General features: G+C 40.9%; 1 protein-coding gene across 2 annotated transcripts in view; it reads right to left on the bottom strand.

The window, feature by feature from the left end:
* The window catches only part of raly (RALY heterogeneous nuclear ribonucleoprotein), a 225434-nt gene that overhangs the window by 25912 nt on the left and 186497 nt on the right, over positions 1 to 13025 (bottom strand). For both annotated transcript variants that reach the window (XM_033626156.2, XM_078171230.1), the window contains exon 8: positions 11388 to 11435. In XM_033626156.2, coding sequence (XP_033482047.2) covers positions 11391 to 11435 — 45 coding nt within the window. In that variant the 3' untranslated portion in view covers positions 11388 to 11390. The remainder of the gene's footprint in view (positions 1 to 11387; positions 11436 to 13025) is intronic.

The following is a 13025-nucleotide window of genomic DNA, read 5'->3' as shown; positions in this document are numbered from 1 at the left end:
GTCACCACAATTGTAAATCAATGTTGCGTTTCTCTCGTGCGCACGCTCTCTCTTTCTCTCTCGCAGTCTCACTCTGTTTCATTTCTTTTGACTTTTCTAAGATGACAGATGCTGAATATATACTCCCTATCTGATGCTGTGGCTGTTTGTGGTTGGCTGAGAGGGATGTGAACTCATTAGTTTTGTTAATCAAATCAGGTTGGATTTCCATTACACGTGCCAAACGTGCCAAACGGTGCCAATCCCCTTAGATCTGACATCAGATGTGACGGGACAGTCGATATAGAGATACATTTATGTGCTGATTGCAGATAGTTGAATTGAATAGTAGGTATTTATTGCATTGTTAATGTGCCTGACATTCTGGAAACCTGCCTGTGAGGTTTTGGTGACGTGTGCGCACTGTCCGCAAACTTCGGCTTACACTGGCTGCGCTCCGCCTGCGCTGACAGTAGACCTGGTTTCAGCTGGCGAGCTTTTAGCGCACCTTCGGCGATGCCTTTTGGCACGAAACTGTCACTGCGCCAAACTGGATCTGTCAACACCTCTCCCGCTGCGCCGCCACACCCATCTCAGCGCACCTCGGTCTGCCAAACTACCAAACTGAGCGTGCCTCGGGTTGCGCCGCTCGAAACTAGCTCTGCGTGGGGTTCGCCACCCTGTGCCACGCCGGGAAACTAGAGCCCATTGTGTCACAGGAATGGGATGTATGAACAGACTGACTCCATATATAGTGCCTCCAGCCACAGCTATCACCAGTGCAGAAGCATAAAAAAGGCAAAATAGCAAACTGCTTAAAACTCTGATAAATACTCTCAGTTATAGTGCCACTGACATGTCAATTGCATTTCTGCGTGGCTTTACTCATTCTATAACTATGGCACACCGCACCATAACATGTAGAAGTTCTGCAGTAGACCCGTAAATAAAGAGTAGAAACTATGGACAACAGAACAGAACAAACAGAACACAAATCTACAGGAACTGTATGCCGGAAGGAGAGGAGACGGTTGGTGACACAAAGGGCCGGATCTACTAAGATCCCAATTTGCGTGTACCAATTTGCCTGCGCAATCTAGAATTTTGCGTGTGGGGCTGAACCTCGGTTTGCGGGTGATTTACTAAGAGTTATTGCGTAAATGACAACAGGTGCAAACGTGTTGGAGACACCTTATTTAAATGAGGGTTTTGCGTGTTTTATGATTTGCAGCATGGCGAGTTTGGAGAGAAAGCGCAAAGTGAAATTTGACCCTGTGGAACAATAGGTGTTGGTAGATGAGACCACTAAACACTTAAATGAGCTACAGCAAAGAAACCTGACTGTCTCACAAAGGAACGCTATATGGGAAGAAATCTGTGAAAAGTAAATGCTGTTGGTAAAATGATGCAAACAGTGGATGAAGTGAAAAGAAGATATCAAGGTATCAGAAGAAGAACAAAAGAAAAATTGGCGTGTAATAAAACGTCTGCAAATAAAACAGATGGGGGCACAGTAGATGAGATGCCTCTGACCAACAGCCAGGGACCAGTGAGGGAGGAGAGGTGTGCACGGCAGGCAAGTTCCACCTCCGTAAAAGGAAACACAAATAATACACTCAACTGTCACGTTTAAGTGTTCTTATATTGGGTGTGAATATTCATTTTGTGTAAAATAGGCTATACGATGAAGAACTGTTTAGTTTTGGTTTTTTGCCACGATAAATGTTAGAGCTATAGCCTAATATATTTTGTGACTGAAACTATGTGTCTTAATAGTTAATATGATTTTGCGTGGCTTAACATAATTAGACGTTAATGAGACTGAGTATTTCGTTTGATAATAATGTTTGGTCGGCGTTAGCCCGTGTTGCTTGCTTCACACGAGGGTGAAAAATGTGTACTCTGCGTCTTCTTTCATCGTTTTGATGTCTCCTTCTTGCAACAACAACCGCAGCCATGTGTGCGCAATTACGCATACAAACCATTTGCACCTCCCTTTGACACCTGTTAAATATAGACGCAGTTTCTATTTGCAAAATTGCTTTCAGGTTTGATAAATCACTTTGTGTGTGCTAAATTAATATATTTACATTTTCTCCTCCCAGCACACGCATAATTGCGTGTAAACGCCCCATATTGCATATTCATTGCAGCAAACGTACTAACTGGATGCAGACATGCTATTTTGCACCTTTAGAAAGATGTTAGTAAATCAGTTTGTGCACACGTTTTTATACATGCAAACCTTTAGTAGATCCAGCCCAAAGTACAATATAATGCTTTAGAGTGCAACACAAAACTGATCGCAGACTCCTTAAGATCTTACATTCAAGATCTGTTTCTGCTCCTAAAAAGATTAGTGAGTAAAGAACTTGAAACAGTGAAGATAATTCATCACTTTGCTAAACAGACAGGACGCTGCGCCGCATCCATCCAGCCTTTTGTCTTTAATTTAATTGAGGGGAAACGTTTGAAGAAAGTAAATCTCTCCTTTAAACTCCACAGGAGTTGCTCCTGCTGTGCGGCGGCTTGTCAGACTAAAAATGTGAGTATGATTAAAATTTGTATAAAAAGCAGAAGATGTGTAGATTTTATGTAAGCAACATTTCAAAAAGCATTTAAATGATTGTATTTCAGTGCACAGCAGGCCCTGACTACACACTGACACACAGAGAGAAATTGCATTAAAGGGTTTTGTGTAGTTTTGAGAGGTCTTTGAGGGCGCCTCCATCGATCAAAGCAATAATAATATCAGAACACAGATTTATAGCTTACTTCTGACTTGCTCCAAGCAGGTGAGTAGCGGAGGGTGCAGGAAAGAGTTAACACTAAAACTGCTGGGTGCAGCTGACAATGAAACCTTCCTAGAAGTTACCACTTTGCTGAACAGGTGCAGGGACAAGAAAAACCTGACTGTTCCACAGACAGTGTCTTATCAGAGTACAGCTGATAGAATGAAACATTGAAAATATTTATATACTGACTTTACATGAGCGTAACCACTGATCTCTCCTCCCAAACTGGGAGTTCAGTTTTCACCTGACATACACATAAAGCTAGCATCCAATTCTTAGTTTATCTCTAAATCCTCTCATGGCATTAATATGTATCGTGAACATTACATTTGTTCTAATATACATTTCTGCAAAGGAGTGTGCGCTTATTGCATAAACTGCTGTGGGCCCCTCTTCCTGTAAAGACTGAATTAAAAGCAGACAGTCAGCTCAGTGAGGCTCTGGTTGACTCCATATTTCACCGTAGATGAGTCACAAAGAGGGAAATTCGGACAAGGGAGGGAAGAAAGAGAAGCAGACACAGATTCACATGACATCCCTGTTTTCAATAAGCAATCTCTAAAGATGAAACCAGGAGATCACCTGATATTTATAACCGTAGAGTTACTCCAATTCCAACCTCAGTTCTTTGAAGCTTTTAGACCTACTGATCAGGGAAGGTTTATATCTGTATTTTTACTTTTCTGTTTCATTAACTGTCAATAAATGAGTGTCTTGTATTAAAAAAAGGTAAAGTTTCTTATTTATAAAATGACAAAATACATATGAGGACATCTCACAACCTAATTCAGTAGGTAACTTTTATAAAAATAACTTTTTCCATGTATACTTTATTAATCCCAAAGTGGAAATTCAGTGTCTTCACTCTGTTGTCATATATACACAGGCCTGAAAGACACACACATGCACAAACAGGACCTATACATGCATTAAATGGAGAGATGTCAGAGTGAGGGGGCTGCTCATGGACAGGCCCCTTGCTCAAGGGTACCTCAGCAGTGCCCAGGAGGTGGAATGGCACCTTTCCAGCCACCAATCCACGCTCCATATTTAGTCCAGACAGTCCCACAGTCCAAAGACATGCACCCCCCTAATCAATTGGTAGCCTATAATAAGGCATGAATTGGTATATAAAAGATTCTGATTTATGCTAAGCAGATGTTAAGATGACTTTCAGAAGAAAGCACATCAGAGACCAACATGCTTGAAAATGTTTGAAAAGAGTGACGAGTGGATCAGCTGTCTCCAACTGCCTTTACTCGGTGGCCCCATTTTGGCTCCAATTAAGAGCCACAGAGGGGACAATTTCATAAAATGTGTTTTTCGTTGGACCTCCGACAGGCAGCACAATTAGAGTTATTAGTCTTCTGCCAGAAGAATCAAGTAACATCCTTCCGGCTGATTTTTTTCCAGGAGGGAGACCATGTCATTAACCGTTGCTGTCTGCACATCCTGTTTCAGTGTTACTGTGAAATTACCCTCTGCTTCCCATCTTGATTCAATAATCAAAGCATGTTCTCCATTTTGAAGAAAATAACATTAATAAGATATTATTCGTCTTTACAGGCTTTTTGGAAAATATCAAGAATATCCTTTTTCAGTAGTGGTGTCGTATTTTGGAAATTTCTTGCGAGTAAAATCTCTGTGTAAATACCAAAAGTGGTCATGACTCTGCAGACTAAAGTTGACCTCAAGGTCCTGGAAGCCTAATACTGTGAAGGGAGTTTGTCTTTCTTTTTTTAATTCTATATCACCTCATAGGCATAATCACAGTCCAAGAATATCTGCTTGTTATTTGTCTGAACTTTCTTCTCCCAAGATGGTTTCTTTGATGTCAAAATCCATAAAGTGTATAACAATGGACCTTGGAGTAGCATCGAGTCCTGGCGTCTGTGTCAGAGCTCTGAGTGCACTGAATTGGAAGAACATACTGTTGGGTCAGGGGAGGCAAGTTTGGCAGGTTTTCTGAAAACTGAATCATCGAGTCGCCCTCAGAGTCGTCAGGCACACACTGTACATCCAAATGTTGTTTCTTCTGGATCTGCTTTCCAGATCGGTCACGTTTTCCCACTGCTTGTAATGGTCTTCCAGCAGACATAGCAGGGCCTCATTAGTTACACTGTTGCTTGTGTCCACATCTGAAATGTGCTCCTGCGGTGACATCCTGGCGTAGACCTTGGAGTGTCACTGTAACCTCAGTTCGGAAAATAGCTATGTGTATTTTTCTTTTGAAGTTGTGGAGATCTTTAGAGATAGAAAATATTTCACAGAGTAGCTTGTCTTTTCTGCTAGCTAGCAAGACACCATTGTCCTCGTCGTGGGGCTCTATTTTTTTTAAGGTACCTGTCTTTTCAAACTCCTTTGACCCTTGTGTGATTTCCTCCAACTCATTTCTCTTCCCTCAAAGTTTGTGAGGTGACATTGTCAAGTAAGGGGTTGTTTTCAAGACCGATTTAGACGGAGTCAGTAACTATGCTTCCATCCTGAGCATGGCTTCACTGGTACCAATGCCCTACTCAGACTGCCTCTACCTTAACTTTTGCTGTTGTCCCACTGTGTTTCCCCTGATGCCGCTGGGCGCCGTTGAATGATAATGGCAACTGGTCGCGTGTCATACCGACATGAAAGGACATCTTTTTTCGGTAGTGTCTGATGCCAAAAGTCACTGACTAAGCAGTGTCATCATAACCATGATATTCACTGACGCTCTCATCTAATGTCCCTTTTCAGACTTTTAAATTGCAATCTCTGCTCTAAGAAGTTTTAGTTATTGATTACAAATATCAGTGGGAGGTTAATGATGATGTAGTTATGTTTTTGCTCATCAAATTGTGTCTGATTCATCTGCGCTTATATGTCACATATTTACTTTATATATGCATTATATAAAGTCGAAAATGACCTTCTCCTCTCCTCTGAGACTGGCAAACTCAACATCCTCATCCTACTTGACGTGAGTGCAGCATTTGACATCATCAACCACTTCATCCTTCTCTCTCGCCTTGAAACGGCTCTCAACATCACTGCACCACTGCACTCTTCTGGCTCAAATCCTACCTCTCTGACAGATATCAGTACATCAGCATCATGCTCCCCTCTGCAAAGGTGTTCCCCAAGGTTCAGTTCTCAGCCCCCTCCTCTTCCTCTTCTTCATTCTCCCCTTTGGTCTAATAACCCACCGTCATGAACTTCAGTTCCACTGCTTCACCGACGACACTCGGCTCCACATCTCCACCAAAGCCATCACTCCTGGCACTCAACCCTCACCAACTGCATCACTGGCTCACCTACCCCCATGTCCGTAACCCCAACCCCTCTCCTTTGACCAACACATCAAACACATCAACAAAACAGCCTTCTTCCATCTCAGAAACATCGTCCGCCACCATCTGTCGCTCTCCTTTTCAGCTGCAGAGGCTCTCATTCACGCATTCATCACTTCCAGACTAGACTATTGCAACAGTCTCCTCTATGGCTTGTCAGACAAAACACTCAAGAAAATACAATACATCCAGAATTCAGCTGCTTGTCTTCTCACACACTCCTGCACCTGTGACCACATCACCCCCCGTACTTCATAACCTCCACTGGCCCCCTATCCCCCAGCATATCCACTTCAAACTCCTCTTAATTGCCTATAAAGCCCCCCACAGCCTGGTTCCCCCCTACCTGTCTGAGCTCCTCCACTGGCACACTATATACCTTGTTTTGTGTGTTTTAATCACTTATACTTGACACAAGTTCATTAAGGAACTGAACTTGAAACATCAATGAAAATCAAAACACCTCATTTATTGCCAAATACTCACAATTTCTTTCGAACAACAAACTTGACCTTGTGTTTTACATGTAAAAGCTTAATAAAGTCATCATACTTTGCAGCACAGTCTTGAAATAATATAAGCCCAAGAAAGCTATGGCGTCCTGCTCCATAAAAGCAGCAGGAATTCTCAGAACGGCCTCAACCTCAGACAGTAAAAAATGAATTTGACTTCAGGGAGCAATATGAAAACAGCTTATTTGGTTTAATCTTGAGTGGTGTGCTCAAGTTCATGAACTGGACTTAAATCCACCGTTGTGGAGGACCTTGGTATGCTGAGCAGCAACAAAGAGGCCAAGTTTGTTTTTTTTAAGTTTCTTGCCAAAGCAATTTGCCTCTTTGTTTAGCTTAGATGTTCAGGTATATGGAGAGATGCTGATAAGGTCCTGGTTCATAAACACAGAGGGCCCCCTTCTCACTGATATCTGTGCACTAAATCAAACACAAGCCGGTGGGGTCAATTACAAAAATATAACTTTGTGCTTGTGTTTAAGACCTTACATAAAAATCAGCGGGTTTGTTTAGTTGATAAATTTCCTGCCAGTTTCAGGGAAACAGACTCCTTGTCCGCATTTAAATCCAGATGTCAGATTTCTTTTAAATGTTGAAAGATGGGCCAGAGTTGATTCAAAGAGACAAGTTTTAGTCCCTTAGGGATCTTCATCAAATCAGGCTTGTGGTTAGTGTGCAGGCATTCACCCAAAGACCTCAAAACAAAAGACCTCAGGAAAAGTTTGTTAATGCTTTTTTGCTGACAATTTGTGGTTTCCTCTGCTGAGACTGCTCTGTCTGTTCAGTCAAGGAGAGTTTTCAGTTGTTGTGCTGAAATCATTATAAATAACATATGAAAGATTCAACAGTAACAAAGTTGTCTTTAATCAAGAAATCTTTTTTTTACTCATGAAAACGACAGCACCAAAACATCCATCTTCCAAACTCAGTAACAGCATGAAATAAAAATCTGGAGTGAATGGAAATCTAACAAGCTTGTTCCCCAGCTTCACACACAACAACTAAATCTGAGTAATACAAAACATGACATGATGATAATGAAGAGGAACTCACACAGTGTCAGCTGCAGACGATCTGAGCTCAATCAAAACCAGACCTTTGACTTTGTGTTGTGAATGTTCTTCAAGCCAAATTCTGAATATCAGGTTGTGTGCATGTATGTATGTATGTGTGTGTGTGTGTGTGTGTGTGTATAAGTATGTTTTCTTTCCGTAAGAAATTAGGACATATAGGAAATTTCCTTACATCACTGAAAAGCAGCGACACATTGTTCAATTAATAAATGCTAAGGGACTGTTTATTATTTATCAGAAGAGGGGAGTGGCTGTAGTGTCACTTTGTTTTCTTTGTCTTTGTCTAAAAATAATTTACCTTGAGATTCCCTGAGTGACTGGGGGAAAATACATTACCCTCCCTTCACCATAAATTAGTTATTAGATGTTTTTAATTCTAACCCTTTGATGTTTTAAAGTTAAAAGTTGAAGACAAAATGAGTTGAAAGTTATTTTTGCTCTTCTTAACAGTGATGTCTCTAAGTCAGAGTTTATAGTGAGTCTGGGTACAAATCCTAGTTGTCTCAAATTAGTTATCTATGGTCTCAGAGTTTGAGATTTGAGTTTTGAGCAAACATTCTGCTGCAAGTTTGTAGACGTGTTGAAATTATTTGTAGTTGTTGGAAGTATGTTGAAATTAAATTTCAACCCATGATACAACCTGTTATCTTAGTTTAAAAGTAGAAAACATTTTGACTAAAAGTTAACTAAAATACCATGACTTTTCATGGACTAAAATTAGGCAAGACCAAAACTAAGAAGGATAAAAATGACTAAAATGTGATTTAAACGTAGAAGCCTTTTTGTTTTAAGACTAAGACTAAATCTAAATAAGCTTCCAAAATTAAAGGCCAAAACACAGCAGGGCAAACACCGTGCCTCAAGAAATACACCCCACAACAGGGGCGGCAAGACACGCATCAGCGTTCTTGGATGCACTGCCTTGTGGCACTTAACCAGAGTTGGGTAGAGTACTTTGATTAGTTTTTGCAGTAATGAGTAACCTAACGCGTTAGTTTGCTGTTTGAGTAATCAAATACTTGAGTACATTTTCTACAAGCCATCAGTTACTTCCGTTAGTTTTATAACGCTGGTCCTTCAGCTCCGAAACAGCAACGGCTGTTGTTTGGTTCTAATAACGGAGATAATTTTAAACCTATCAGTCTGAAAGAAGCCACAGAGCTTGTGGCTCGCTACGTGGTCGGAGAAATGCTGCCATTGTCTACGGTGGAGTCTAAAAAAAAGGTGGAAGAGGACTCACTGACAGACAGGTCAGACTCAGGACTTGCATTATGCCTGGTACACGCTACACGACTTTTCTGTCTGTTCTGAAAGTCACTATGTCACATTACACGATTGTGGATTCATAAAATCGTGCCGAGACTTGGCCGACAGACATGACACACTATACCATGGTCCACACCAATAATCCCTGGTCATCTTTCACGGCGTGTGTGATGTCATCAGGTTATTCTTGTCCTATTTTTATTACTTTTACTATTATTTGAGTCACTGTGTCTGTTCATGTGCCAGCCGACATGTTGTTGTAGTCACCTAAAAGCGTCAGCAGATGGCAGGAGCTTCATTTTAAGCACCGTACGCAAACATTCAAGTTACTGTATCTTCCACAGGAAGTTCTGACAAATAAATCACAATAAAAGCCTATTTAGAAAATGGAGAGATTCCCTCAGCCAAGGTTATAAGGGGCTTTTAATTTGAAAGAAAATCAGGAAGTGTTGAGTTTGAAATGACGACACGATGTGTTAACTTTACGAAGACAACGGAGCGGATAAAAAGTAAATATGTAAACACACAGAGAGATTAATAAATAACAGACCGTCTATAATGTAGTTTGTTTCGAATGAAGCTGGGAGCCTCTGCAGTTGTGGTGAGTAAAAACCCCGCCGCTATTTGTTAATGTTATTACTTTATGTCCGAACGTGAGGATGTAGCATTGTTTGCTAGCTTGATGCTAATGACAGTAACGTTAACTCAGCGGGTTGACAAAGTGCCTCTGCTGTTTCACACCATCATTTCCCCCTTTTACTCTGTGCGGTAACATCCCTAGAGGAAATATTAAAAACGCTGGGGTGTTGTTGTCATACAGTTGTCTACGGCAGCAGATCGTTCTGTGTTTCTACTGGTCAAAGTGAAGGCTGTGATGGGAGAACTGGATCTCAGTGAAGGGCAAGTGGTCCATAACTTTAATTTTGGAGACAAAAAATGTAGGCTTAGCGCCCTGTGGTCCATTGCCCAATAGGAAATGTAGAATACTCAAAAGTACTTTAAAAGTGCTTGAGTTACTTTTCTCAGGGAGTAACGTTGGAAGTACTTTTAAAGTAACTGAGTTACTTTACTCAGGGAGTTACGCAGTAAAGTAACTGGTTACGTCTTAATAAAGTAACGCAGTAAAGTACTTTCATTACTTTTAAAGTATTACTTACCCAACTCTGCACTTAACGCCTCTGTCCTATTTCCAGCCTCGCCGTCCCCAGAATTAAATGCATTTTTAGACCACTAGCTCTCTGCTTGTACACACCAGCTCCCATAGCAGCTCTTTTTCTCTGCTCCTACAGCAGCTTGACTCCTCTCCTCACCGTGGATGCATAAAGAGAACTCTGTTGCTGTGTCTCATGTGTGACAAAGAATGGATGACGAGAGACTCATTGTTGGGGTCAAGAAATATCCCGAGCTTAACGACCCTCAATCCCATCATTATAAAGACAGTGGCCAAAAAGATTTTGCCTGGCAAGTCATACCTCTGGAGATCGGTGAGAAATCAACTGTAATTAGAGGCTCTCGACACATGATTTTAAACTAATGGAAAGGGGGAGGAAGTACAGATCTCTCAGTAAAGGTATAACTTTGCATGGTCATCTGTTGACAAGCTGCACTGTGACGTGTCCAGTGTGTGCTAGAGGCAGCATGTGACGTATGCCGGTGTGCTTTCAGCTTAACACTGCTGCTCAGTGGCCAGCAGGTCAGTGGTTGTACTGGACGGTATGTTAGTGTGTCCTGAAAGAGAAAACTTGTCTCTCAGCAATTCATTCCTGGTTAAATACGTCAAAATCTCAGTTCGATCTATCTGCTTCTTTATCAAAGTTTTAAAATATTGACTATGACTGATACAAAACATTAATTTTTTTATGTTTCCATCATTGAAGTTTAGTTAAAATTATGTGAAGTCGAGGCTGATTTCTGTCTGATATGAAAGCATGACTTCAGACTATTTCAAACCTGTCTGATATCAATCTGGACTGACGTCACTGCTCTGCTCTCTTTGAGACCTTGTTACATCAGCCAGGAGGCAAAAGTTTTTATTGGAGGACTTTAAGTTGATAAGGTTTCTTCAGTCATATGGAGTGTTCTTTATGGACAATAAACTTTACTCTATATCGGTTCACTTTACTGTGCTGGCACGTTTCTAAGATGCGGGTGCTTTCACAGTGCATAAAGACCATTTTAAATGGCAGCTGCTAAACGTGCATGTTTGTGCATGTTTGTGCATGTTTTATGTTTTTCTTTTGTCTTTTGGACAACTGAGATGGGAAAAAGATAATTGAACACAGCTGTAATGTGTCTTGAACTTAATGCCATAACAGTAAAGGCAAAGAGGAACGCTGGGGGGAACTCAGCTTGTATTTGGATACAAGGAAAGAGGGGAAAGACAAACTGGTCTCATAGTTTGGTGTGTTAAAAAGCAACCTGACTTCATAAAGACACACTCACCTCTCATGGGTGAATGGAGTCCATCTCTGATGATAGGTGACTGTTCTCCTGCACAAAATAACAGGAGAAGAGACCAGAGTCAGAACACATACACATAAATATGTACTGCAGTTACCCAAATATTCTGTGCAATTGGCCTCAGAATATGATCATGTGAAATTTTAGCTTACATAAGTGCAACAGAGAGAGGCTGGAATTCAGAGTATTTTAATTTTATTTACTGAGAATCTCTGGAGAGTCAAACCAAGTTCATCTGTCATTTGTAGTCTATGACAGTAGGACAGCAGAGCCCATCAAAATACTTCATATTCCACAAACAACAAATTCAACCCCAATGCAAAAAAGTTGGGACACTGTGTAAAACATAAATAAAAACAGATTTGCAAAGCCTTGTTGACCTTTCTTCAATTGAGTACAGCACAGACAAGATTTTCAGTGTTCAAACTGATTGTTTTTTTGTTGCCTACAACAAGTTAGAAAAAAGTTGCAGGGGCAACAGAGGACTGGGGAAGTTGTTGAATGCTCAGAGAATATGAGTTTGTAACATTTCACATGTCAACAGGTTGAACAAATGATTTTTTTTTTTTATTATTATTATTGTGTCATGCCCAGCCCACATGGGCTTACAAGACACCATGTGCAAGCCAGGACCAGAGTCCAGCTTATAAATTTTCAGATAACAATAAAAGAAAAGAAAAAAGACAAAGCAGAAAAAAGCATCGTATATAATCAGATCATTATTGTGAAAGACCAAGTTTGTAGGTCACTCATAAAAGCATTTATCATGTAGCACTGAAAAAAGAAACTAAAATAAGCGCTCATTAAACAAACTTTCTCGCCTTCTCTTCCAGGCGTTTGCAACAAAATTGGCAAACTAAAACACAACAACAAAATTAAACAACTATTTTAGCTTTTGGTCATCTAAGCATCTAAAGCCCAGATCAGACCAAAGGTTTGAAGGAAACCAGAGGAAAAAGTTGCAGACAAAAGTTGCTGTGGTGTGAACTGGCCGGTCTGAGCTCGACTCGGCTGATGGTGTCACCTGCAGCTCCGCTGGTCAAATCGCTGGCGGTTGGTTTTTAGAATGTAAAGCTTGTCACCTGTTTCTACAGCCAATCAGCTTGTTGTAAAGTTTGCTGGTCAAGTCAAAATGACCGCAGACGGCGTGTTCGCATGCTGTGGAAGGTGCTCTGCAGAGCCCTGTTTTTGTCCTCACAGTGTGTCGTGTCAGACGGTGGGACACTGCTGCTGGGGTTGTACAGCAGAGCATTAAACATATTGGAAAATTGTGAACTATGATGGGAAGGTATTATGAGCTTTCAAGTACTGCATTTTAAAAAGCACTATTTTACATAAAACACCACAAAGAATCCATCAAGCAAACAGTCGCTTTTTGACCTGCTGTACCAACATTGTGCCTGTAATATAGACCCACATAATAAGTCAGGAGATAAAGGACAGTGTTTGTTTTCCTCCCTGCGCAGCTGCTGTGGGATTTTACCTCCATTATAGTGATGGGCAGAGCAAGTCTTTTCAGAGTATGGAATCCCTAGAATTCATTCATTAAAAAGATGTGTAGTTCGACCCACTGAACTGAAAAATGGCTGAAGATTCAGTTCAGCTTGCAAACTGATGAAC

The sequence above is a fragment of the Epinephelus lanceolatus genome, chromosome 1 (genome assembly GCF_041903045.1).
Source record: "Epinephelus lanceolatus isolate andai-2023 chromosome 1, ASM4190304v1, whole genome shotgun sequence".
In the NCBI taxonomy this organism is placed as follows: Eukaryota; Metazoa; Chordata; class Actinopteri; order Perciformes; family Serranidae; genus Epinephelus; species Epinephelus lanceolatus.
Note: the sequence above shows the minus strand (reverse complement) of the source record. Positions and strands in the feature narration are given on the sequence as shown.